This window comes from Drosophila sechellia, chromosome 2L (genome assembly GCF_004382195.2).
Source record: "Drosophila sechellia strain sech25 chromosome 2L, ASM438219v1, whole genome shotgun sequence".
NCBI lineage: Eukaryota > Metazoa > Arthropoda > Insecta > Diptera > Drosophilidae > Drosophila > Drosophila sechellia.
Window position 1 is genome coordinate 11,295,759 of NC_045949.1, and position 27,814 is coordinate 11,323,572.

The 27,814-nt window shown below is 40.6% G+C and overlaps 1 protein-coding gene across 1 annotated transcript; it reads left to right on the forward strand.

The window, feature by feature from the left end:
- Window positions 1-1,123: 1,123 nt before the first annotated feature.
- LOC116800214 lies at window positions 1,124-1,311 on the forward strand. Its single transcript, XM_032714033.1, has one exon. The coding sequence runs from the start codon at window positions 1,124-1,126 to the stop codon at window positions 1,289-1,291; it is 168 nt and encodes a 55-aa protein (XP_032569924.1). The 3' UTR covers window positions 1,292-1,311.
- The last annotated feature ends 26,503 nt before the right edge of the window (window positions 1,312-27,814 follow it).

The window sequence follows — 27,814 nt, forward strand, 5'->3', positions numbered from 1 at the left end:
TGTGCCGTATTTCTTCGTGTTTTGAGAAATGATTTCGGATTTGCTGGGAGAAATGGGCGAGGCCCTTCGAGGGAATACAACATATCGCGTGTCTTTATTTTCACACTTTCGGCTGGTATTATTTATGGTTTTAATGCGTTGCAAATGGCCAAAAATCGCTTTTATTACACGCGCAGTTAAACTTCAATTACGCTCGCTAATCATAATGCATATGTCTTGGGTCGTATACCGAGGGCAGATGATATACATTTAGCAAGTATATAAATAATAAACTAAATGATGCTTGACTGTATGATCTTATGTTTTACAGCACTAAATCATATCTTGTTTTTGAATCAAGGCTTTAACTCATAAATGTTTCGGCTTTAGACTTGTATGAGTTTGCCTAAATGTAAGATAATAACTAACTAAGCTAAAAATTAAACTAAGCAAAAGGTAGCGAATGTAAAAGAAAATCGAGACACACCTGTTAAATTCCTAAATCAACTCTCGCTCTAAATCATTCCCTCGTTTTGCTGTGACAAAACACAGAAGGCGCGTCGAAATATGCAAAAAAAAAAAAGAAACAAGAAAACTCCCATAAAATAAGCGGCTAAGTGCGCAAATTAAAATCGAAAACCATAAATTATACAAAAATAAAAACAACTGTGGAAAATCCTTGGCTTTGTGGGCGGTTGGGTGGTGTGCCAGCAGCTGTAAGCAAAAACAACGGAGCCAAGAGCATTTTATGCTTCACTTTACAATTCAATCAGTTTCAATTTCCACCTGCCGAATACATTTCCGTTTTACAGTTTATTTCGGCTGGCGATTGCTGAATGCGGCCGGCTGTTTGTAATTTTTTAATTTCGACTTGAATTTCAAAATTCAATTAGTTTTCGCCACGCAACCCCAAACCCACACACACACACACAGACAGGAAGGAACAAAGGCATAAAACAGTCAGTCCACAGATCCTGTGAAATCGAGGCAGGCAGCTGGGCTGCTCCACACCGCAGATGTCCGCCTGTGTGTCTGCTCTGGCATTGTTGGTTTCACTTTTTAGATTTATGCTTTTAGATTTTAATGAAAAGCCACATTTATGTAGATGCCTCCACACTTCCAGAAGCGAAAAGATATAGACTAGATGGGCGGAGGCGACGGCGGATCCAGGGAGAGATGCAAATTTTGTGGTCCCGGGCTTTTGGGGGCTGCCCAATTTAAGCCCCATAACTCAGACCGCAGCGTTGGAGAAATTAGTTCAGCCCAGGGACTGGCTCCTCCTGCTTATCGAGCGTGGGAATCAAAGATTTGATTTGTGACTAGGCTACAAAAAATGGCAAAGCTGCCTGCTAAAGTCTAGAAGCATATTTAATTTAAAAGCCATCTGGCTAGAAAGAAGTGGTATTTCAGTACTAAGAAACCAGTTTTTAATGAAAGTATGCTAAGTATTGGCTAAAAGCTAAATGTAAAGTAGCCAAATTATTTGGAATAATTAAGAAAAAAGGTAGGAATTTGTGCCCCGCTCTGGTTAAATAAAATATAAGATAACTATATTTTTATTCGTTTCATTTTTATATGTTGCGCTTTAGCAAGTTCAAAGGACCATAGTCTACGTAACGTTGGTTTTCAATGATTGCAATGATTGCGGCCAGGTCCTCGAATGCACTCATTAAAAATGAAGCCAATATAGACCATTGATTCGTTTCAATAATCAACGTAATACAAGCGATGAATTCGCACTTGAAAAACAATCGGCTGGCTGCCAATTAGGGGAAAAATTTGAAAGCGCATACGGTAAGAGTCGACTGTGTTTCATATATATGATTTTTTTTCTCTTTGCCGCTTTTGTTGCCTTTTTGCGCGCGCAAACAAGCGGCAATATCTACGGTCAGCCAGTCGCCTGTCCATCCATCTACGCGCAACTGTTGCTGCTGGCAACTGTGTGGCAGCAACAGCAACATCGGCAACAGCGGCAACATTGGCATTTGCAACAGCATTGGAAACGCGTAAGCCGCCAGCAGCTAGTGGCTAGCGGCAAATAAACATTCAAGGATATGTGCCACGCCCACTCACACGCACAGGCTGTGCAAAAAGTGTAGCATACAACTCAGGGCGGCTCCATCAGCAACATCTGCTGCTGCTGTACTGCTGCTGCCGCTGCTGCTGCTGCTGCTCCTGTTGCCCCACTGCTGCATGGCAACTGCACATTACCGTTTCGTACTTTTTCATGCATTCATTTCGATAGTTAGCCGGGCGGCTGGCAACTCCCTGAAAATATTGCCCCGACATGGACAGTCCGCCGAAGTGAGCCAGGCATTAAGGACTTTTCAGTCCGCACAGTGGAGAAGTAGGATTTCGAAGGAGAAATGTTAAAAATACAGTTAATTAAATTAGTAAACATATTTTGAAAATTGATCATACAAAGATTCGAAAGATTTAATTATTATGTTAGTTAATGCTTCTGTAAGTACATTTACTGTGTGAACCAATTAAAATTATGTTTAATTTGGCCAAATATGTGAGTTATATAGAAATATAACGCAGACATGACTTTAATTGAATTAACTGAATTTGTGTAAATATTCCAATGAGAAGAAGACCAAGCTCCGCTCAAAGGGAATTGAAATGTTCCAGCGAAATTCGCTTGCCACATAATAGCTGTGGCCAGTGTACGGCTGCAGGGGATTGGTTCATCTGATAAATAAGCACACGTCGGTTCGTCCTCCCTGGTGTCCCTGCTCCTGTCCCCGTATCCGTATCCGCATCCGTCTCCGCGCCCGTCCCGCTTCTCCGGTGTCTCCTGTTCTGGCGCGAGAATGTGGCCCCGCATGTAAGTTTGTGTGTGTGTGTGTGTGTGCCGTGGCCTGGCTGCAACTTGACCCCGGGTCAAATGCAACAAGATGCGGTACCTCGAGTGGTGCTGTAACGGTTGCTGCTGTCGCTGTTCTTGTTTCAGTCGGTGTTGCAAATGAAATTTTTCTTCAATTAGTTTATTTTCACACCAATGATTTTGATTTCAGGTCCGATGCCCAGCCCAATCCGCCCCTGTTTGTTGTTATTGTTGCCGCTTTTCCAGAATCCTTCTGTTAACGAGTGTGTCCATGTGTATGTGTATGTGCCCGTGTATATGTGGGGCAATTAAGGCGCGCGTAATTGTTGCCAGTTGTTGGATGCTGGATGATGTCCATGCCGATGCCGTTGCCGATGCCGATGCAGATGCCCATGCCACGGCAGCGATGCAAAAATATCATTCCGGCCAAGTGAAGTCTTGCCATTTCTTGCTGAACATTGAGCATTTTGTTGCGAAGCGCACATTTTCGATTGCCTTCCACTTGATGGACCGCCGAGTGAAATCGGAAAATGAAAAACTAAAATGGAAATGCAAAAAATAACGAGGCAGCTGGAAATGACTGAAGTGGTAGCCAATTTGAGGAGTGTACATGCATAAACATGGAATCAGAGTGGCAGACTATGGCAGGTAGCACCCATCACATTACCTTTAGTTGCTGGCCCATTACATATACGCCACGTAAGGCGGCAAGAATGAATTGGATTTGTCAGCGTGTGCACAACTTAAAGATACTCGTATCAGCAAGAAAAGGACCTGGCATATTCCCGAAATGAGCATGCGATACACGTGCTGCCGCAATTTGTCACATGAGCCTCTAAAATATGCCCAAGGGTGTTTGAAGAAAAAGAAAGCCAAGAGCTTGCCACCACACACAGTTCGTGCGGCTCGGTAATTGTGTTTTAAAAACCAATTTCTTTACAAAAAATCCACAAAGCTTTGGCAAATGGTAACGTAATCATAAGATACAAGGAATATTCATATTAAATGAGAACTATAGGTTGTTGGTGAGTCTAAACATCACTTTTTTAGGTTTTAAGATAGATTGAGTTCATTTAGTTAAAATAGCTTACCTTTAAATTTCTTGTAGCAATTTAAGTAAACTAAACGATATTTTATTGAATTTTTGTAAACTAAAAGTATTTATTTTGCATAACTTTTTTATTATTTATATAACATTGAGTATTTGAATAAAGAATTATATGAGATTTCGTAGCTCAGAACAGCGCACAAAAGCAATACACATTTAGATGGCAGGCAGCTTAGCGGTGCAAAAAATATGAAGTCTAGCTAAGATTAGATGATTTTTCAAGATAAAGGCAGCAAGTTGGTAGGCACTTTTCGTAGCCAAGGATGCTGGGTACTTCGCACACTTTTCTCAGCACGGATATGTTTATTTAAATGAAGCAATCAATAAAATGCCTACAGAATTCCATTTGAACTGTGAATGTTTTCAATTTGGGTCCTTTGCTTCTGACTCTCGAATTTAAATGTAGGTCTGCGTATTTACATTTCTTTCAAACAAACAGCTGGTTTCTGTTTTGCACAAACACACATGGCGTAGACACCGACATAATTTAATTTCACATGCTGCCCTTGCAGCGTTAAACTTTTGTGCCTTTGCCCTCGCGTCTCATTTGCAAATTTAAGTTATGTAGATTATAATTAGAAAAGTTTTTGGCCCCAACAAAAACTTTGTTTACAGCCAACACCAGGCCCGCCCGCCATTTCCCGCCGACTCCCGCCTTTTCCCGCCATTTTCCCGCTTTCCGCTCGTAAAGTCATAAAGTTATAGGTAAACGCTTACGTGCATTGCCCAAAAAGCTTTTCCAGTTCCGTGAAAAACAAATGCCTGCGCCCGCTGGGCAATTTGAAAGGGCCGACTAATTAATTACCACGGAATTCAAAAAGGTTTCCCTACTTTCAACCATTTGAAAACACAAAACTCGCATTGAGCAGTATGAATATTATAAACGGCGCGCAATACGAAACTAATCACTTTTAATTGGCCATGAAAAAGGGAGCCAACAAGTCAAAAAGAAAGCTATTGAAAGTAATATCCGGTGTTTGAAATTTGAGAAGTTTTGTTAAGAAGCCACCGATGAATTTATGACCCAGAAAAGCTGCAAAATGAACAGCGAAAATGACAAGATTTAAGTTTTTGAATTAATGCCAATTAATGTGAGAGGTACTTAAATACATATTGTTACTAAGCTAAGATTCATCAAAATTCACAAGTTTTTTAATTGGCTTTCCTTAATGGTCTTATCCTTTAGATTTTAACCCCAATATAGTAAGGACTGATTCTGAAAACCCTCCTTTTACTTAACTATATTTAAATAAATGCATATTTCCTGCTAATTTTTATCCCAGACCAGTTATTTATCTTTTAATGAATTGAAAGTTGTGATTTTTAGGATAAAAAACTAAATGAATTTAAAATGGTAATATATATGCCACTTTTGTTTATTCATACTCTTGGATAACCTCAATGCAAGTGATAGTTTTTTATCAGCGCTAAAAAGTGCCGCGAAAGCCGCAAATATTCATTACGTATACGACGTGTGCTGCAGGCCTTTGTTATTGGCATTGTCTGCTCGGTGCGCTGATTTACAGCCGTTTTTTATTTTTATTTTTATTTTTGTTTTGTATTTCGCATCATGTTTTTGGCGTGTCTTTTGCACCTCGCGTGTTTGTCGATTTTGTACGACTCACGTGCACCCATAAAATTGTCTGTGTGTGTGTGTCTGTGTGAGCCGTGTTAATTATGCTTTTAAGCAAATTAGCCAGTGCATTGATATACGCGAATAATGCGAAATCGATTTTGGCGAGCAAGCCAATAAATTACCCACAGAACAATAGCAGGCGTCAAAACAGAAATCAACAAACAAAAAAACAGGTGCCAACATGTGTGTAAATGTGCGGACTTACTTTTTTATGCCATGCCACAAAGGAATGCTTAAAGCCGGGTTGATTCTTTAATTTATTTCACATTTTTATTTACTGCTTGTTCCAGTTTTTTTTTATTTCGTAGCTTGTGTGCCAGCCTGGCAATTTGATAATTACAAAGGAAATCCTATTAGCGGCGCTTATTTATGCTAATTTCGTTATTTTCGCTTAATTTTTAAAACATGAGTGCCCTGTTATCTGTGAGGCAGGAGGTGAAAGTGGGAGGAGAAAGCACGTCGCGGGGGCAGCAGTCTTTAATTTCATTTAGCGTCTCTGACAGCATTTCAAAGGCGGCCCAGCACGCACCATTCAAATTAAGCAACGCGTACATTATAATCTTCTATTGGACGGAGGATGCGTGCCCGACGGACGGACAGGTGTATCCTGCTTCACCTGTTCGTTCATACGAGGCGGCCGTGTCGCCCTCAATTATGTCACATGCGCACTGCGTCTTCATCAGCGAGACGAGGAGCAAAACAATCACGATACACACGCCCAAGATTGCCATCTATTAGGGGCAAATGCCCTCTGCCACTTAGCCTCTGCCACACCATTCAATGTCCTTGGCCAATTTCTGTTGAATTTTTACCTTTCTCATTTGATGCGATAATTTGCTGACATGAATAGATGTGAAAATTTCGCACTTGAAAATTTACCGTGGCCTCTTAATTGGCAAGCCTTATTAATATTTAATTATGTCTGATATTTTGGTAATACGTATAAATTTATATTCCCGGGACATATCCCGCCGTAAGGAATAGGGAAATACTTAAGTAAGAAATACATTAAAAATAAAGAAAATGTATCAAACATGTCTATTTAGATTGGATAATCCGTTATTTTTAATTTGTCAAAATAACAAAGAAGTATTTGCTGCAATCTACTTTAGAAAGCTATGAAAAGGACTGCTAATCAAGAGCTTGCATTCTGGACTTTAATTAAATCCACTCCCTTTTTAGGTAGCTTATTTCATATGCCCTTTAACCAATTACCAATTTTATTGCCAGCCATAAAAGGCGACTTTTGTAGCTTGAGATTTTGCCCTGTTCTAGCGTGGATCAACAAAATTTGCCTCATTGTTTCAATTTATTATTAACTTTTATACCTTGAGCGGAACTTTATTTACCAATAAATGCGCTTCCTTCCCATCCAAGCTACTGGGTACATTTTATAGCTTTTTAAGCCAATTTCCGTTAACGCCCCAATTGTTGGCCATTTATGCCTTGTTGTCAAAGTTGAAGGTCATTAAAATGCCGGTCCGTGTCCTGACATAGTTCTTCACCCGATTGACGAGCTTAGGGGCGCATTCCGGCCCGCTTTTGGAAATTGGCTCTGGCCATGCCAAAATAATTGTGTTTTCTGTTTCTACCTTTTTGCTTAAACAAAGTTGAACTACAAGTTGAAAATTTCTGGGAAACCGGAAACCACTGCTGATGGTAGTAGCTACGCTTGCTTGATTTAGTTTTAATAGCAGCATCTCTTGTTCCTGCTACTCTACTCTTTGTGTGTTTCTGCAAAAATGCTTGGCATTTTATGACGAGCTGGAAAATACTGGAAAAGCTCAGGCAGCAGCCGAGAATACAAGTAGTACGTCGTGGCTCCGGTACTCACATGCAAGTCCTGATTTTGTCATCCCTGCCCGGGGCTGGCGAAATAAAAATGAGCTACCGAACTGCTGCGACAACGTCACAAACCCAACCGCCAACTAGCCAACAATAACAAAACCTGGCCAAGACGAAGGGGCTAGGGTAAGACAACAAAAAAGAGGAAAAATTACTAGCATAATAACGCAAATATTTTACGATATACAACAACCAGAACAACGAGACTGGGAAATCAGGGGAAAGGCAAGAACTTAAGTAGCTTCAGGCGCGCAAAGAAACAAAGTAAATAAAATGTTCCCTTATTTTTCTTGAACCATACTTTTAGTGGCCATATTGACTATGTAGTAAGGGTTGTATTGGTATAATTCTATATTTGGTACTCTTACATTGCCAAAAATTGTAATAATTAAATAGATTTAATCATAAATAAAATCATTTACAAGATATGCTGTAAACAATGTGTATATTAATTTTACAAAAGAATTTTACAATAAGAATTGTGTTTATTATTATCTATTATTACTTAATTCTAATCTTAAGGAGAAATTAATACATTTATATGCATTGATTGCATTTTAGTATGTATAACTAATGGACTTACACTTACAAAGAGTATTCAGTGTTCGCCTTGGGAAAAATAAAGTTTTCACTCCGGATTTCTTTTAAGCTGGCTCTTATTTATTCGCTACTGGCGCATGCATAACTTGCATTGAGGTTAATTTTTGTGCAGGGTATCTGATTGGAGCGGGTGGTGGTTAAGTGGGTGGGTGGGTGGGCGCTGTGGACGGATTGCAGGCAGCCCCAACCAGCTGATTGTCAATCGCCCGCGGCGGAGACACAATCAATTGCGTTCGCTTTGGGCCAATGACGCTTCATTTAAAAAGCAAATAAAATTAAAATACGCAGCAATGAGTGTGTGTGTGAGAGTGTGGAAATGTACGCGTACATTTTTTCGACAGATCAAACAGTCGAATTATGGGCAAATACGTGTCTGCAGAGGAGCTGCGACTTCGGCGGGCAAATTAAAAGCAAATATCGCTGGCGAAAAAATCAATTAAAATCAAATAAGGCTTTGGGTAAATATGCAGCTGATTTAAAATTATTTTTATGTACACGAGCGGCAGCTGATCCCTTTTAAAACCCCACTCCACGTCTCATTAAAGCACACAAATTATAATTATTGAAAGACCCTAGACCAGATGCACTGGATGCCCACAGCAACCCTCGCAATCCGCAGGACCGCCGTCAACACTTTATAGTGTTTCAATGGATGCCACTCGAAATGGCATTCCATTGACCGAATCCGCCCCTGCCACGCCCCCTCGGCGGCCACACCAGCCTCGTGAGTCGAGTGCCATTGAGGAGAAAAAGGTGGAAAGGGTGTTGGCTTAAAGATGAAAACTCGACGGACTCCGATCCGAGGACAAACAAGAAGGCGGACAATTAATAAAAATGGAATTTACTTTTATATGTCTCGTCGAAAGCGCTGCTCCTCGTGCCCTCACTTCCTCCTCCTCTGCCGGTCCAGCGTCGAATGGCAATGTCAAACCATCCTTGGTCCTTTCGTGCACTTGTTGGCAAATTATTCCGCATCTCATCATAATGATAATTGCATGGAGTGAGTGTCAGAGTCGAGAGCGAAAATGTTTTCGCCAAGATTGTTGAAATAATCGATTGACCATGCCGAGCCAATAGCCGGAGAGTGATTTATACCGAAAACAGTCAATCAAATTACAGCAACGGCAACGAAACAGGAAGGTCCTGCGAGAAACAAAGTAGCTTTCAATGCGCCGACTGATTGAAGCCTTTGTTGGTCAACATCCTGTGGGGAGGAGCGTTTATTTACTTGAACAAAAAGGCGGGAAAACGAAGCGAGTGAGCGGAAACCAAAGAGGCTTGCAAACTCTGTTTGATTATCGTTTTATTGATCTTGTGTCTTGTTTAAGATACTTTCTTCGCTTTAATTCCACAATAGCAAACGATTAAGCGATGCTATAATTCTTAAAAATTCGTATTTGCTTGCAAATGGAATGAACTTCATTTTCTACTGTGGTATAAAGAACAGCACATTTCCTGTTGCCATTTCCGCCAAGCATTTCTCCAACAATTAAGTAAATTTGTATTGAAATTGCCCCACAACTGCCAGAAGTAATCTGGCAAATGACATCAGACTCGGACTTAGCCTTTGTCATAAGTTTCGCCGGTTATTTACTCGGCCAGCGACATCTCATTTGGTTATCTCGAATCCGCCAAGTACAGGCACTTTTTGTGTTGCCACATTTATTTGGGGGTCAACCTTCTTCATTTCATTTGACCCGAAGTCCGCTTAAGTGGCTCAAAAAGTAAAGGGGCCAGCCAAACTTTTCTGGCCGCGGCGAACTAAAAATTAAAATTAAAAATTATTACACGCGAACCTTTTTTTTACTTTGGTCGCCGCGCATTTCCTTCTCAAATTACGGCGACAAGGTATTCGGCTATAGGAAAAAAGGGGGGTGGAGCTGGCTGTATAAACAAAGGCCAAAGGCAACCCTTGGGCAAATAATACTTAAACCCTCATTAAAGAAACTGAGAAGTAAAGGGAAAAACCCGGCAAATGAAAAGCACGAAAAAATGTCACCCGTGCTCAGTTAATATAAACAAAGAGCGGCAAATACGAATGTAAACTTGCTAGCAAGTCAAGCAAATTTGGCCAATTTGTTCTGTTCCTCATCTTCCTCATTTCTTTTTTGCCTTCTACAAAGTAATTAAGTTTTGTTTGGAATTTTTGTTACGCTTTTGTGCCGGACACTAATACTTGGCGAGCTTAACGCATTTTACATTTCTCTGTCCCTCAGTTCGGCAAATAATTTTCCGCCGGAGTACAAGTAACCCGTAAATAGTTGGACATTCGGGTGGGAGTGAGTCCTTCCACTGGGTCCTCATTAAGCCCGGCTCTTTAACGCATTAGGGTGGCAAACGGACTTTAATTTAATATATTCTGTCAATGGGCCACCAATAATGTGACATGAAAGGGCGCGAAAACGACGACTGGGCGGGTCAAGTCGGCTCGAAACATGGCCTGGGATCGGTATCTGGCTTCCGGATATCTCCTTTCCTTGTCGCTGGCCAATGCTCGCCATAAATAATACGCATATTTCGTTCGGGTTTTAAATAAAAAGACGAGGGAACGCCGCAGACGAGTTCGTCGACTATCAGATACCCGTTAGTCAGTTATTTTATTCTTAATTGTTTTGTCTTTTAGATAATCATTGGCAAGAAAATATAGTAAAGCAGTATAAACAAAACATTTTAAACAAAACATTTATGAGTAACAGTTATATCACAGCAATGGGTACAAAAGATAAAAAATCTACTCTGCTATTTAAATTATTAATGAGTGTGTACAAATTAAAACAACAATTCATGTGTATATATTAATTTAAAAGGTTGCTTGCTTAATTAAAAACATATTTATTTAAGAATTATTCGACTACTTCAAAGTGTATTATTTCCTTTTCGTAGAGTAGTAAACTATAAATATAAGTGCGGATGCATGCCCGCGGTTGTCATCATGTATTTAATTACTCAGCCAGTTTTCATTAAATGTGTTTGGGTCCGGCATCCTTACTGACCACCCGGAACTCCTTCTCCTCCTTCCTTCGACCATAAAGTATGCGAAATATCTTCCAATTATTTTTCCCCGTGAATTGCATGTGCATGTGTGCGTGCGCGTACGCGTGCTTGTTTGTCCATGTGTGAGTTCAAAGTGTTTGGCCGGCAGAAGTTCAAAAAAGTAAAAAAAAAAGAATTAAAAGTGGGCGAAAAATAGCATGGCCCAGGCAAATAAAGGAGATATGGAAAGTTTCTGCTGGCATTAAACCCCCTTTCGGCCATCCGCGCCCTGTAAATTTGAGTTGAGGATGCATTTTTCATGCGTTAATTTTTCATTTTTAATTATTCGATTATAAAGACCTTAAATAATTGAAAGCCTGCAGGCCAATATATAAATACACGACAGTCGTGTTTTAAAAGCGAACAGATAACAAGACATCTCGACTGCGTGCGAGCGCGAAAATTGTCTTAAACGAGCCGAGTTCAGATGGTGTCATTGGGAATTAATATTTGTCAGTACAATGCGTTCAGAGCTCAACTTAATGTCGGCTCAACTGAATATCAGGGAATGCTGCTTATAGCTTCACTTATTTTTTGAAAATGGGGGGCATAGGTGTACTTTCATACCAAAACCATTTACTGTCGCTTCATACAACAAGGCTTAACAAAGCTCTGGCAAATATGTTTACTCACAAGCTTCTTTGCCACTCAAAGTCAGCACTGGCCACAAAGTCGCAAAATATTTAACAGAGCTCAGAATGCACAAAAATATTGTAAGAGTGAAAAGCAAAAAGAAAGGAATGGCCAACAAACAAGCCCCAGAAATGCCGGAAAAGAGAAAGCAGTGCAAGGTATGGCATTTTATTTGGCACTCGAGCAACTAACTTTATAACGAGTGCAACTATTTTCGCAGTAAATAAGTTTGCTACAAAAATCACCGAGCATGGACCAAGGGCAACTATTTGTTAACGTTTATAAACTAAAACTAAACTCAATGCTTAACGAAAGTAAAGCGAGTGCAAAGGCGTGCCGGCCCCAAAAATTGTTGGCTACATATTATTTTTATAAAAATATGTTGCTGAAAATGCAAGCACAAGGCAAACATTTGTTTCGCATATTTGTTGCCATTCCCCTCCCTCGTCGGTGGATGAGTGTCTTAGTATCCTTGTATACCAGTGTATGTGTGACGGAAAAGGACTAAACTATGTTGCCGCCGTCGGCACTCGCCTTGAATTTTCCGCAGGATGCGATGTCAGGGGAAATCTAGCGCCAATAACTTGCAACTGCTTATGAGACGATCTGGCGGACTCGACAACCACGCGACAGCCATATGAGTTAGTGGGCGCTCAATTGGTGGGAGGGGGGCGTGGCAGCGCGCTCCTGCGGGAGGACTAGTCCACGAAATATCTCGAAAAAGATGCTAGTTTTTATGCGCATTATTGTGCCACTCGAAGCGCTCAGCTGCAGGAGCATTTAAGTCTGCCCGAGGTCTGCTTTCGTTCTATGCGAGGATCTACACCTAGAAAAATAATATTTTATATATTTTTTTACAAAGTTTGCTTATCAAACCAAAGCCAGTGTTTTGCGACAGTGTGCTCTTTTATAATCAAACTAAATGAATATTTATATGCGCATTTTTAATTTAGTTTTTATAATAAAGGCTATAAAATATTACGATTAAAAAATATATATATTTTTAATGAAAGTATAGCCCATTATATAAATCTGGTTAGTATTTAAAGTAAAGATGCTTTTCAAGTTGCAATAGTTTCCTGCCGCAATTGCCTGCAGCAAATCGTTTATTCGCCAATGTTTGAACTGGAAAAGAATTTCCCAGGCGCAAAGGCAGCCAGAGGGAGAATAACTGAGAATAAATTTATTGCCGACTTAAAAAATATGCTTAAATTTAGCTTGAAGAAACGGGATTCCGAGGAAAAAGTTTTCCTCATAATGAGGGCAAAGTCAAAAGGAATCTGTGGATTTCATTATCGTTGTGCTGGCTGACAAAACTAAAGGCGGCTTGATTGATTGTTCGGCACACTTAATTTAATGAATTATTTAAGCAAACGAAAACAAAGCTAAATGCTTATAACTTTTTGTTCTTTTCCATTTGGCTTCGCATACTTATTTTTTAGACTTTTTTGAACTTTTTTTTATGTGTCTTTGAAGGACAGCGCGAGGCAAAAGAAATAAACCATTAATAAAATCTTTCATTTATTCATTCATTTATTTGGCCGTTTTCTCTACGCTTGCGTGTCTGCTTTTCCGCTTGATTAACATAATCCTCCATTTATTATGAGTGTGTGTGTGTTGACAATCGGTGGGTGAGGCTGTGTGCGTGCGTGCTTCGCTGTGATTTAATTATGTAATAGTTTGACTGAAGTGGACTTTGGCCTAAGCCCCGTGCCTTCGCTCATTGGCTGTGTGTGTGTGTGGGCCAGTATTGTTTTAATTGATTTGTTTTGCTGTTGCCGTTGGCCTTGTCTCCGGTTCTTGGACAGGTCCAAATCCTGCCCTTGGATGGCTTAGTTGAGTGCTTCAAGCCGCAGCCTGATTGCGAAATGCTTCAGCTACTTGATGAGACGGGATTTCTACAGTTGGTTGAAATATGATCATTTGATGAGTGATGGACAGGACACACTGGTGGATTAATTAACTTGGCTTCGAGATAAAAAGGAGTTATTTACACTAAATTCACATCCTTTTTTCATATAAATTCAACTTAGCAATGCTTTTATCAACATGCCATTCTTTGCCCCTTTGCAGAGTATAAATGAAAGTCACAAAAACTTCTCAAATCCTATCCACCCACCCTACAACACGTAAGCAAACAAACAAAAAACTGTCAGGACTCTAAATACTTTTGAATACTTCTTTTCAACTCACCGGGAATAGAATAGAAGTACCCCACCAGAAAAAGGAAAACAATAAATAATATAAATGTGTAAAGAATTCAAAGAAATTAGCATAATTTCGGAGTGCTTCCAGTGTCCGCAGAGAGTCCCTGCCAACAGGAGCGGGTGGCATATGGGCCACGATTTTGGCCAACTGTCGGCAGCTTCCCGACCTACCAGGCCATCCTGACCATCCTGACCACCCTGACCTGACCCGACCTGATCTTGGGCTCCTGCCGGGCATTAGTGTCCGGTGCTGGCATTGTACTCGCAAACTTTTTTCCATTCAACCATTGTGATTTTGAATTCGAGACTGCTGTGCTACCCTGTAGGCATTCAAAATGATGAGTTTGCTCAAATTTAAACACTATTTGTACAAAATTTGTTTTCACCAAAGATTGGTTGGAAAAATGTTGTAATATACACCATCATAAAAAAAAAACTAACAATTCATTGAATCTTGCGAAAAATATATATATATAAACATAGTTTAACAAATTTCTTTTAAATTGCATCTAAATTTGTCTAGGATACTCTTTATTCGAAATTGAAATTTCGGTTGCCCGGCTTTGTTCAGCTGGGCAAAGTTTAAACTTTGGTACTTGTCCTGCGCATAAGTCAAACACGTGCCAGGAAGAAGTTTTCAAGTTTTATTCGCAGCCACACTCGAAGACACTCTCACACCTGCTAACTGGACCGGACAAATTTAAATTCCATACTGGCCACCGCGTCCGGACTCCGGAGGGTGTAACAATTCTCTTTCGCCGGAGATGGGGAATTGTGGTAGCAAAACAGTGAAATGAATAGCTAATCTTTAGAATAAATTAAATGAATTCTCCGTTCTTTCTTTCTTTCTCTTTTTTGTTCTATATTGGTAACACTTTTGCCGCGCTGACGGTGCGTGTGTGTGCGTTGTGGCCAAGTAAATCGCATTAATTTGGTATGCTGACCACAAAACTGGGATTTATTAAATAGTCAACTGAAACTCACACCAACAAAGGGCTGTGGCCAAGTGAGACGTGCGTGACACACACACAAATGCCAGCGGCAAGTCTTACTTAACTTATTCTCCGTATGTGTGGGTCAAATTCGCTGCATGCGATAAAGTTAAAAGGTTCTTCCACACACACACAGGCGCACACATGACCACGCACATAGCTACACATGAGGCCAGGACACCGCATCCTGTGACCCTTTTTGTATCTGTATATGTATCTGTGTGCGCTTTTCCGCTTCCCATTCAATTGCTCACAGTGGAAAATCAGTTTGAGATATTTTCTCGTCAATGCCCTCGAAAGTGTGCTATAAAATGATTTGATTGTGGGGCATGCGGAAGGATAATGAAATCAGTGATCAGCGGATAGGAAAGTCTAAGAATAGATCTCAGCTTCCTTTGTTACTTTACGATTGTAGGCCATTGAACATTGTACTTTAATTTGTTGTAAATTTGTTTCTTAATTGTAACAATTACTCATATGAATAGACTTAGAAATAATTTTAAAGCTTTTATTCAACGGAATCTGCTGGAAACAGACATCACGTTTGAATAATTAAACAGTTTAGAGGTAGAAGTAAAATATTTCCAAATACACTGAAAACTGTTTTAGCTTAGCTTAAGTCCCAACTCCGTCACCACTGTGCCCTCCAGACAATGTCGAGTTTGCCTGCCCCGCAGGATGAGTTGTGTTCCTTCTCCTTTCATTACACGAGACTCCAGAAAAAGGATGGCGAAATGTGGAAGGATAAGGAAGTCAGTGCCAGGCAACTTACACATCCGCCGCCGATGGCAGTGCAAGGGGCTTCATTCGAGCCACTGAGTCAAAAGTCTGTCGACTGGGATGCAAATGCCGCCGCCCCAGCAAGTCAATAAATAAATTCAAACAATTTGACAACTTGCTCAATGGAACCATTCGATTCAAGGATGTGGATGTGGAGTTCGGGATGGCTCCCTTTGATTGTCACTGGGTGCGTTGGCTAGCAATTGCGTTTGAGCGAATTTAAATTAAAGTGTCATTGAAACTGGCAGGCCCTCAGCGAAAATAAAATTTATAGTCTCGGCAGCTCAAAGGAGCAATCGCACGCCAATATAGGGAAAATGCAATCGGCTGCCCCACGCTCCTTTCCACTTTCATTTTCTTTTTTCACTTCCATTTTCAATTTCTATAAGTGTACACGCACACGTCCGGTTTAGATTTATCACTTTTGATTCGGGGAGTTCAACAAAGTCTTTATCCCGAGCTCCTCTCTATTTGGGCAACTTGTATTGATTTAATACATTTATTTGCTACCCAGATTCGAAATCCCCTTCGCTTTAACGGACCTGATTCGATTTTTGTTTGTGCCCGAAGAAGAAAACTTTTAATTTAATTTCGTATTTGGATGTTGTCCATGTTTATCAGATTAAAAACTTGCCCTTTTCCACTTGGCCGCTGAGTTGAATGTCCATACCCATACCGGTGGACTGCAGTTTGCTGAAAAAAAGGTGGCAGAAAATTTAATCATATTTAAAGCAATTTGTATTATTTAATTCACACGGATTAACATAGATAATTTTTTAATTATCCATAGCTGCAATAATTTCACTTATTATTCTACTTGATTTCAGCTAGTTTTTTTGTTGACTCTAAAATTTTGCATTCAATTTATGTGCATTTTGCAACTAATTATTTTCTGTTCATTTTTTGCGTGTCATAAAATGCAACAATCCGTTAAACGTCTAATTTAAGTCACTAGCCGGTATATGTTTACTGTTATTTGTGTTATTACAAAAACGCATTGGCAAATAATGGTTCTCTGGTTAATATTAATTTGTGCAAATATGTCAAACTAGTAGTAAACTAACAATTTTTATTGCGCGACATCTAATTAGTCAACAATTTAGGCTGTTTTATCTGCGCGCAATCAATTCCCAATAATTTACATTTTCACTCATTCATGAAAAATAAGTTGCACATCCTTTTTTTCCAGGGGTTAATCAAGGGAGATCCAATCAGTTGGCTGATATTGACCAATCAAACGAATAAATTAAACCAACTGAAGTGCATTTCATTGCGATAATCAGAAATTGATGCTGCGGAATGTCGTTCACCCTACAAATGGGTATTTAGAAAAAAAAAAACTTGTAGAGTGTTTTAGTTTCCAGGGGCTTAAAATTATCGAGCATGTCGAAATCCAGTCAACACCTTGCACTTGGGTCAATCCCAAAAAAAGGGAATTTTCTAAAAGAAACGAAGAGCTAACAAAACCAAACGATTCGGAAAATAAATGCAGACAATGAATGCTGGGGACAAGAAACCCCTAAAAAAGACATGACTTTGGTGGTCCATTTGGGGCTAAGCCAGAATGATGTGTCTGACTTTTTGGCGAACTAAGCTGGGCAACTGCAATGCAATGACCGCTTTCACAGTCGGCGAAACTTTCATTTCACCTTGAAGTTCGCTTTGCATTTAGGTAAAAATTTTTGAGAAGTCGTATATGGTATTTATGAGCGGAAATGAAAGTATAAAACCATAAAACTGACACCAAGACCACCTACATATATGCCAATATAGCAGCGCACTCAATCAGCCCAGTTTTCAGCCATTTTCCATTTCGCTCCGTCGGCAGTTTTCCCTGGCTCCTGTATCCATTTTCAATTTTTTTTTCCACCCCCACCTTTTTGCAGCCTCGAAGGCTCTCAATATTCTGCCATCTTCTTTACGGCCAGCAACATTCATTGCATTTTTCTTATAAAATTATAATGTCCAATGGAAGATTTCTTTATTCTCTTATTTTGCAACGAAAATTGAATGAGCTTTCCGTTCATCTTCAGCATGGCCATAATGTGAAATGTTAACATGATTTTCCAGCTTTTTACTATGCATATGTAGCAGCCACCAATTTCCCCCATCGCCAACTAGCTTGTTGTCTGTTTGTGTTTGGCTGCCGGCATGTTCACAAAATTAGAAAAATATTTCCTTTTTTCCCGGTTCAGTTCATCGATGGCTTGGGACCAATCAATGGCCATTCCAGAACGACGAGGATGGGCGGGGTGTGTTTTGTGTGGTTAATTTATTAATTTACCTCCTTATTAAGTTATGCCCTTTTATTACGTTTGCTTTCACATACCGAGGACATTGTCCTGGTATTTTCAATTTACGTGAACTAATCTAATTAAACAGGACAACTTGCTTAAGGCCATTGAATAAGTTTTAAGGATGGTGTTGCTTAATCAAAAGGGAGTTTCTTCCATGCAAATTGATGTTCAAAGATTAAAGCTTACATAACTTTGAGCAATTAAGAGGTATAAAAGTAGCTTATAGTAATGTGCAACATTATTTTTAATTATTTCGTTTCAATTATATTTACTAAGATTAATAAATTTATGTCATATATTATATTTAGCATTTACTTAGCAAGCCAGTTTTTTTTTGTTTTAATTTTTTTCTATGTGAAAAATAATATATTATTGTATTCAACCATTTTTTTATAAAGGTTCCCTATGCAATTGGTATCGACTTCAATATTAAATGTTCTCCACTCACACCTGCTAGATCAGCGAGTGAGACAGCTGATGTGCCAGAGAGGGACAACAAACCGCTGCCGACTCCGCTGGGAATCCGGCAACACACAAATGCCATTAACTAGTTGGTAGCGCGACAACTTTTCACATTTTGGCTGCTGGGCATCCATCCACAGGACACCTCAGTTCAGCTCAATTCAGCCGAGGATGCCGCTGGAATGCCATAAACACCAAGCGGGAGTCGGGAGTCGTCATCATCATTACCATCGTGAGCGGCCTGTGGGAAGAAGGAGTACCGGCCGGGCCATCATCCTTATGCTATTATCAACAGCATCAGCCATTGTCAAAGTTTGGCGCATTTATTTGGTTGCTCAATCAGCGCCCAAAGCGATTTTGCCGTCAATGTTTTCCCCTTGGTACCCGCTCCATTCCCCATCAATTCCAGTGCCCCCACTGGGCCACAAGCTCGGGCTCATTTTTATCAAAGAGCCGACGGAGTCCCACTTCCACCTGCGTCGCTGCCGCCATTTACAATAATTACCATCAAATGAACAAACAAACTTTTGTGCCCCTCTTGTCCTGGACTAGTGACAAAGGCGAAAGCCGAGCTAAAAGCTCTGCTGACCCCGCCAACTCCGCCTTTTTATAGCCAACCACCCACTCGAGCAGCATCTCACCCAAAAGACTAAACCTCATTTACGTGCTCTAATAACACTAAACAGCATGGTCAAATCTGTTTTTGTTTGGTTCAATAGGTTAATAAATAAAGTAATTGGAAGAGAAATATAAATTACCTTTTTTACATATTATTTATGCTTTATTTGAAGATAACCACTATTAATTTTATATTGAATGCCAATATTTACCTTAAGAAAATGAAAAAATATAATTTTGTGTTTAAAATCCCCTGCTTTGCAGCACAGTGTCTCTTGTGAAGAAGCCTTTTCCAGGACAGCACCACCGAAGCGGATTTTGAATCTGGTTAGCTGGTGTGGTGCTTATCGTGCAGCAAGCATCACTCAAAAGTTGCGTTCTTTTCCCTGTCGTGTTCTCTGTGTTTTGTATGCCCTGCTTTATTTTCACTTTTCCCAGCCAGCCGTGGCTGTCGGCTCAATTTTCCAGCATTTGTACATTAGGCCGCTGAGGATTAACAATAAGTGGACCTGGTTTGAGGAGGAGTGCTTGAGTTGTTGGGGATGAGGATTGGGGAGCGGACTAGCTTATGCCCCGGGCCAGGAGATGTTAATGAGGGGCTGGGGATGGAAACCACACAAAAGCTGCAACCTGTCAACTCTGGTTAATGTCGAGGCCACTTGAGTCCAAACTTAAAACTTCAACTAAAGTTTAAAGCAAGAGCGAGACGAGTTCCTCGACTGTTATTTACCCGCTATTTAGATAGTGGGAGCAATTTCAAAATTCCTTTGATTTAATGATATTATTCCAAATTGGCTAGTCACAGATTAAATCCATAGAAACATACGAACATAGCCATATCGATTTGGAAACTATATAGTTATTAATATTGATTGCTTTCTGAATTATTTATTAATTTTAATTTTCAGTGAAAGCTGAAGGCCAAGTGGAATAAAGCAAAACAGAATAATTGCGACTTAAGTAATTGACACAAGTAAAACCTTAAGTCTGTGCACTTGCACGTTTCCCGAAACCGCAAATTAATTAATAACCAGTGACTTTTTGAGGGCAACACATGTGCAATTAAAAACCGCGATAAAGTCAAAAAGTCAATGGGATTTAAGCCTCCAATTAGGATTTAAGACGCCGGCGAGAACAGACAGTTAGCTGCAAGAAGTTTTCCACTCAGCCAGCGCGGCAATTAAACAGAGTTGAATTTCCTAGTTGGCCAAGGTAACAAGGAGCTCGCAATTAACGCGATTAAACATGATGCCATGATGCTGGGGGAAATCTCCGGCGAATGACGGGAAATCTCAAAGGGACGTTGGGGGAAAATTCCCTCGAGTGGGAGGCGTCATCCAGTCAGTGTCGATGTCAAGCCATGTTTGCACTCGTATTTGTGTTTGGACCTAAATGCCTTGCAGCTTCTCAATTTATGAGCCCAAGTCCTTGCCACACTCCCTTCGCCCTCCCCTGCAGCCGTCACTAACATTACTTTAGTAGCTACTACCTACCGCGTGTGGCTGTGCAGGTGTGTGAGTGTGTGTGTTTTATGTGCCTTGTAAATATTTATGCAACCGGTAATGACGAGTTGGCAACTGCCAAGTGGCTGCTTGAAGGTCGCAACTCTGGGCATCTTAGGGCTGCAGATTGCCATTTCAGCTGCCGGTGTGGATTCAAAATCTTGAGGTTGTTTACCGAGGTACGGTCCAACCTTCAATGGCCGCATGATATGCCCCTAATGAAATGGTTATGGTACACTAACTCTCAAGAGCCGCCCGAAGCCAGACAATTGCAACTTCCCGAGTGCTGCTGGCTGAAAGGATCTTTAAGTTTGCATTTTGAAAAGTTTCAAGTTTATGATTGAACCGAAAAGTAGTTGATGTTTAAGGGGAAACGGAAATTAAAGCTCTACAAATTAAATTACGTTACATTTCTCAATACATTTCCGTTGTCTACCTTGTGTTGCTTCTATTTTTAAAGTGGCCATCCATTTCTTTTTTATATGGTTATCTATTTTGCATCTATATACATATATTATGAAGCGTGGCCCTGATGCGCATTCGGTGTTTGTTTGGCACCCAGTCGCAGGTGCCACTGAGCGTATACTTAATATGCCATTTATTTTGGGCGAAAAACTCAAGCCTAAGCGAACGAAACGAAAGCCACTGAGATGAAATGAAACGAAACCCATTCACACAGATGCGACCATCTCGACGACGACACACATAAATACTCGCATCTGAAGGATCTTTGGCAACTGCAGACGGAGAAGTGTCTTGCATTCGATAGTCGAATTCATTGTCGCCTTTATTGTTGCTCCTCTCCGCCACTCTCCGCTGCGTTCCGTTCCGTTGTCGAGAATCAATTTGGCAAAAGTCATTGCATTCAATTGTCACTTGACAGACGACAAATGGTGTTGATTCACAGACACTCGGATGCAGCAGAGGCAGAAGATTCTGCGACAGAGACGACTGAGCCGGACCAGGATTATTTATTTTGGACACATGTACTCCGAAGACTTTCGGCACACGAGCTTTTGGCCAAGCCAGCCAAGGAGGCATTTAAAAAGTTATTGGCCAGGGCTTGGTGAACTTTTCAATTGCCGGCAACTTTGGCCTGCCAAAAAATACATTTAAAGAAGAACTGGCCCAGACAGAGCATAAATTTGCAAAGTGCCGGGCCTCGGTTAGTGCATAACTTCTGTGGCATGCCAAAAGCCACAAAACAGCAAAGGCATTGCCATCATGAATAAAGCACTCAGATTCACATCGCATTCGCATTCGCACCGAGACCCACATTCACACTCGCATTCACACTCATTCAGGGAAGCACTTCAAAGGCATTCACAGTGTGTGTGGCATACTTTTGTGGGAAATCAACTCGGGCGGCGACAGAAGTTTTTGTACGTCTGACTGAGTGACAGGTCGGCGGGTCATCGAACCCGGACCAGCAAACTAATTACAAATCGATTCCGTACTGCAACCGCACCACACCGCAAAACCCGCAAAAAAATACATCAATCTTTGGCATGCTTCATTATGCATTTGCATTTCTTCTGTGAAATTGGTCACAAAATTTATGAATCCTGCTCTTGAAGCTGCCAAAGCTGGTTTCTATAATATGCTGAAGTTTTATTTCCTACAATTAAGTGAATTTGCTAAAAAAATAATGAGTAATCTTTCAATTTAGAAAGACCGTATTACATAAATGTAATAAATAATTTGCTAAAAAAGACAATGTAAGTTCAGCAAAGACAAGACTTGTGTCAATATGCTTAGACTTTATGAGCTATAGTTAAAACAGCGCACTTTCATCATACCATGTTCGATGACTTACTTAAATCGTCCAAATAGCTGGAAAACTATTATATATCTATAGACATTATCGCCACAGCATGCAAATTTCTTAGTCCTATTTTTGAGCGAATGCTAGTCCGGAAAATGCACCATCCGAAGGTCCTCGGGTGACAATTCGCGTCTCACAGCTGTTGGCACTCTGGTAACTACATTTACCCCCGCTCTACAACCACTAGCTCGATCTCCCGGGGACCAGGACCAGGACCAGGACCAGGACCAGAACCAAGACCTGACCCCTTTTGAGGCACATACGGTTAATGAAATTGTGCACTCAATCGAGCGTAATGCCGAGCGAAAGTCAGCAGAAATCGAGGCAGTCGCCGATATGCAATGCTTCTCGATGATGAGGTTCCTCTTTCCAGAGTTGGAGATGCCGATGCGGATGGGGAGGAAGGGGATGCATTTTGCAGCTGCCAATCCCCACCTGGCTGGCTACAAAAATTAACATCAACGACACTAAACTGCTATCGCTGGCAGCATAAAGCTTGGCAATGTGTGTTTGCAGTCGAGTTTCTGCAGTCGAGGATTCTGTAGGTTGTGCGAACAAATAGAAAAAAAAAGGACATAAAATGTTGTCTGCGCCATAAGCGAACCGCAGCTGAATCCTCGGTGCCCAGGTCCAATGTGATTTTGGATATTTAGCGTATTAGGTAAATGGCTCGCGTTTTTTACTTGCCGCATCCGTTGCAAGTTGGCTTTATGCAGTGCTTCAACATTCCCAGGATGTCGTGCTGTTTCGCCTCCCACTCAGCTTTTATTACTTTTTTGCTTTTTTCTGGCTCCTCTTAAATTGCATTTTGAATTTTAACGACCATAACTGCAAGCTTATCTTAAATGCTCTTTTATGGCTAAATTTATGTTTGGCCCGGTGAGCTGGCTTCTTTTCAGAGCAGTCAGTGCCTCTCCAATGCTGCCAACTTAAGATGATGAGTTTCAATTACCCTTACAGTATAGGAGTATTTTGTACGACTATACGAACCGGCTGCATTCACACAATTTTCCATATACAAGTGGGCTCTGGAGCACCGCCGTCTGAGTTATGATTTTTCCAACTTCTTAGATTAGCCGGCATAAATATTGAGGCAAGTGCTGTGATGCCGATAAATCGCATAGCATAATTTATCTAACCATAATTTACCATAGACATACGTATACATATCCAAGGGAGAGCCAACTGCTAGCTTGTAGCAATTTTTCAGCTATCCTGGTGCCGCAATTTGTTTACCTTCCCGGCAATTGTCCCCGCACTCGGTTCCCTTGGTGTATGAAAAATGACACTGCCAAAGTCTATTATTAACACAAATGTATTTTGCCCCAGTCAACGGGCGAGTGTCCCCATTTATCGCACATGCTAAACGGCACTCGTGGGAACTATCTAGTAGGACATTTATCTAACACACCAGCCATATCTCTATCTGTATCTGTATCTACACCAGCCCAAAGGGCCATGACTCTTTCGCTATTTGATCGGCACATGTAACTGTCATCGCTCTGCTGGCTAATTAATTACGGAACAGCTAAAACGTTATGTTTGTTTAGGCCGACAAGCCGTATTAGCAATTATTATTGAACTGTATTATTTGTTTTGCCATTTCCGGCGCAAAAACCAAAAATCTCTCCCAGCGGTCCATTTAAAGCGATTTGTGGCCCACTACGTCGATTTGTGGAGCGTGCCCGCAATTTTCCATAATTCACTTTAGTAGCTCTCGCAGAATGGCAGGACATTTCCCAAACATGACGTTCATATACGAACTTTTCAATTAAATTCATTACACCTTCTTCCGCCGCCTGGTGCTCTTTCCTGTCGCTTAATTTCCCAGCAAACACTAAGTCATTTCCGGCCAAACGGCCGGCTAACCTTGATTATCATCTCAAGTTCGAGCCGGTCATGGAAATTCTTTTTCCCACTCCGCATGGGGCACGTTTTCCCGTTTGTTTACCTCGGTTTGAGGTGGCCAGGTTTTGAAGCACTGGGCCAGAGTAAATTACAGTTGGAGCTGGGATTGGATATCGACCAGTGTATATCCTGTTTTCGACCATCTTAGAAGCTTTACTAATTTAAATATTCTACAAAAATATAAGACAAGAATTTATCCCACAGCCAAGAATTTGAGAATAGCTCCGTCGATATATATCAGATTTTCGCATAACAAAAACTGTGGAAAAGATTTTAGCCAGTCAAGCTCTTGTCAAGTTTTACGTTTCCCCGTAACCACATCCCTTTGCAACTTCTTTCTACATGAAAAATAAAAAAAATATCCTGGCTTTTTTCGCTCACTTTTTTTTTTGTGACTTGCACGCGCCAAAACAAAAGTTGACAAACCAGCGAGACATCGAGGCCAAAAGGTAACATTCGCGCAGGACTCGCAGGAAGCGGGCTGAAAGCGGAGCCACCTGCTCCTGGTTGTAGGTCCTTTTGTGGATGCCGCAGCTCGTGCTGCGCCCAGTGAATTATTTTTCACGTAAATTGGGTGTGTTTTCTATTATTGCCCCGGACTTCCGGCGTGACACAGCGCCTGTCAGCATGGCAGCAAAGCCACTTGTTTCAAGTCGTTTAAGGTTTTTTAAATTTGAAACGTGGCTCGTTTCGGACAATGCCGTCACTTGATATAAAATATTTTCAGCATTTTTTCACTCCAATTTTGCGCTTTCACTGACATTATTTTGTGCCTTCTCTTACCCAACTGACGACCGCCGGGTTCGGCCAAAAAATATGACAACTCAGCCAGAAAGTGACCAACGCAATCCCATCCAGATGGATTTTTGGGCAACCGAGCAGGAACTGAGGCGAATGCTGCAAGAAGTTGAGGAAATTAAACTCATTGTCGACAACCTCTTGAGGTTTCTGGCTTATAAAAAAAGTTTAAAAGCTGATTTATTCAATGTTGGACTTAACTGTGAGAATAAGAAATGTGTTGAGTATTTATAAATATTTATTGGGTAAAAGGAAATGTATCGTTTGTCTGCATATGTAAATTCTGTATGTTAGCTATTATTTGTTGTATTACTTATTGTTATGAGAGCAACTATTTGCATTAATGTGACTTAAACCTCTTACCATGTTTTAATAATAATCCCAAATCGCACTTTTGGGCGGTGTATTTTATGGATTGTTTCTTATTGCATTTCACAAATACATGTCATTTGTATTTTATATTTATCAAAGGGAAGGAGTTTAAATCAAGGCTTTTCAGGTTTCACACATTAAACAGAACTTGTTAATCCCCATCTTAAGTCAGTGGCATACAATATTAATCATGCCCGCTCCATTTTCCCCATCTCTGCAGAGTGGTAATTAAAAAATATTTGTAGCCTACTTAGCGGGACTGGGGAAAATTGCACTTTGTCAATTGCTCTCACCTAATCAATTATGTATTGCTCAGCTCTTTTAATTATCCCAAACCCACTCTGAGCAATCCACAATCAATTTGGCCTGTCACACCCGACAATTCACAATTCGCCCCGATAAAGAAGCAAACTGTGAGCATTTCGTAGCCAATTGATGGTTGGCATTGGTAACTGATCCAATGGATCCATGGAAGGAGATTGGGGGTCCCTTAGCCTCACATAATCCCCGGAGCTCGACATTGCCGTGGCATTTTGTTTAGAAACTTTTAATTAGTGTTGCGAAAGTTTTTCAATTAACACCACCTGCACAACTATTTATTCTGGCCGCTTTTCGTGGGGCATACAGCTTCCAGCTACTAGCTTCTTCGAAACATTCGCCCTCATTGTTGTTTGTGTCCTGGCTGTCGACTGTAAATTATAAAAATATTTTTGCACTTCTTTGTTGCTGGATTGTTGCTCCTGTTGTTGCTCATTGAGCACCGACTACCTTGCACCTCGAACAGCTCAGAATAATTCAGTACATGGCTCCCCCGACAGCCCATTCATTCAGTTTTCAGCAATAAAATAAATATAAAAACGAAAAGAATATAAAAGAAAGGGAAAGGAAAGGAAAAGTGCGGGAATGAAAGGAAATTGTGGGCAGCCGATTTTATGGAATGTTTTCTAATTGAATTTCACTCGATCGTAATTTAATATAAATTGCGCAAGTTTTGACAGCCAACACAGTTGGCAAACAACGCGTTCTTCTTGTTTTCCAATATTAATTAGCCTGGCCGAAAGGAAAACTGATGTTGCTGATTCTCTGACATCTGAAATGGCAGTAAAAATGAAATTTACTAATGGATATGAAAATGGTAATGGGAATGGAAATTTTAATGGAAATTGAATGGTATTGTGGTATTGTTCATGAACGACTCCTTATGACAATTTCTTAATTTTATAAACACAAGGTCACTGCTAATTAACTGAAATGGTGTTCTAAATTATGAAAATTGTGAAAAATTAACCAGTTGTCAGATGTATAGAAATAATTTATAAATAAAGTCTTGCTACGTTTGATTTTTCCTGGCAGTCATAAAGAGAATTATTAAGGAAGAGCATTTAATATTTTGTTTATAAACCAATATTAAGGTTGCTGTAGCATCATGTCCTGCATTGGTATGAATTTTCAATCAATCATTATCCTCAAGCTGTGGCAGTGCCCTGCTCCAAGGGAACTTAATGTCAAATTAAACCGATATGTGTGCACATTGGAAAAGTTGGTTTTCCACCCACTTCCACAGCGGAAAAATGCGAAATTATCGATTTCTCTGGATTATTATACAAAGCTGGCTGGCCCAGCGAATTGCCAACTTAATGAAATTTCTGCTTATGCGAATTCGCATCAATAATAAAGGCTATTTGGCCGCAAATAGAGGCCAGAGATGAAGTCATTGAACCGATGACGACGCAACTTCCTAGTCAAACAAAGGCGAAAGGAGACCGCGCATGCGAATTAATAATAATAATAATAATAAATATTAAATGCCATTACAGCTGCTTGGGATTTATCTCAATGAAATTATCTAAACGACGTAATCTGGTATTCAATTGCGTGTCCGCAGACCGAATAAAGATGCGCCGCCCGGACGAACTAATCCGAGTCCGAGAAAAGAATCCCGGAAAGTATTCCGGAGTTCACGTGGAGCGTTGAGGGTTGAGCGTTGTGCAGAGCACAAACTGTTTAGAAAAGCTTTATTTATGCGCAGACATAAATTTAATGCTAACAAGCAGCCAGAACAGACGCGCCACGCCCGCCAAAGGTGCAAGTAAAATTTATTTGGCTGATTTTCCCTCCGTCGCACTTGACGAAACAGCGCAAAATAGTTGCACTTGCTGCGAAAGCTGCTGATGCTGCTGCATCTGCAAGATGCGTCGGGGGTATAAAATTAAATTTCAACTTTTAACGAATATTTACGTGTTGCCAGATAAAAGTGGCATAAAAACTTTTCCGCAAAGTGCGAAATAGTTGCCCCAAAGAATGGCCCCGGCCCTTAACAACTCAACCCTCGACCCGGCGAAAAAATGCAAGTGTTAAGTGTGAATTATGGTGCAGCATGTGGAATGCA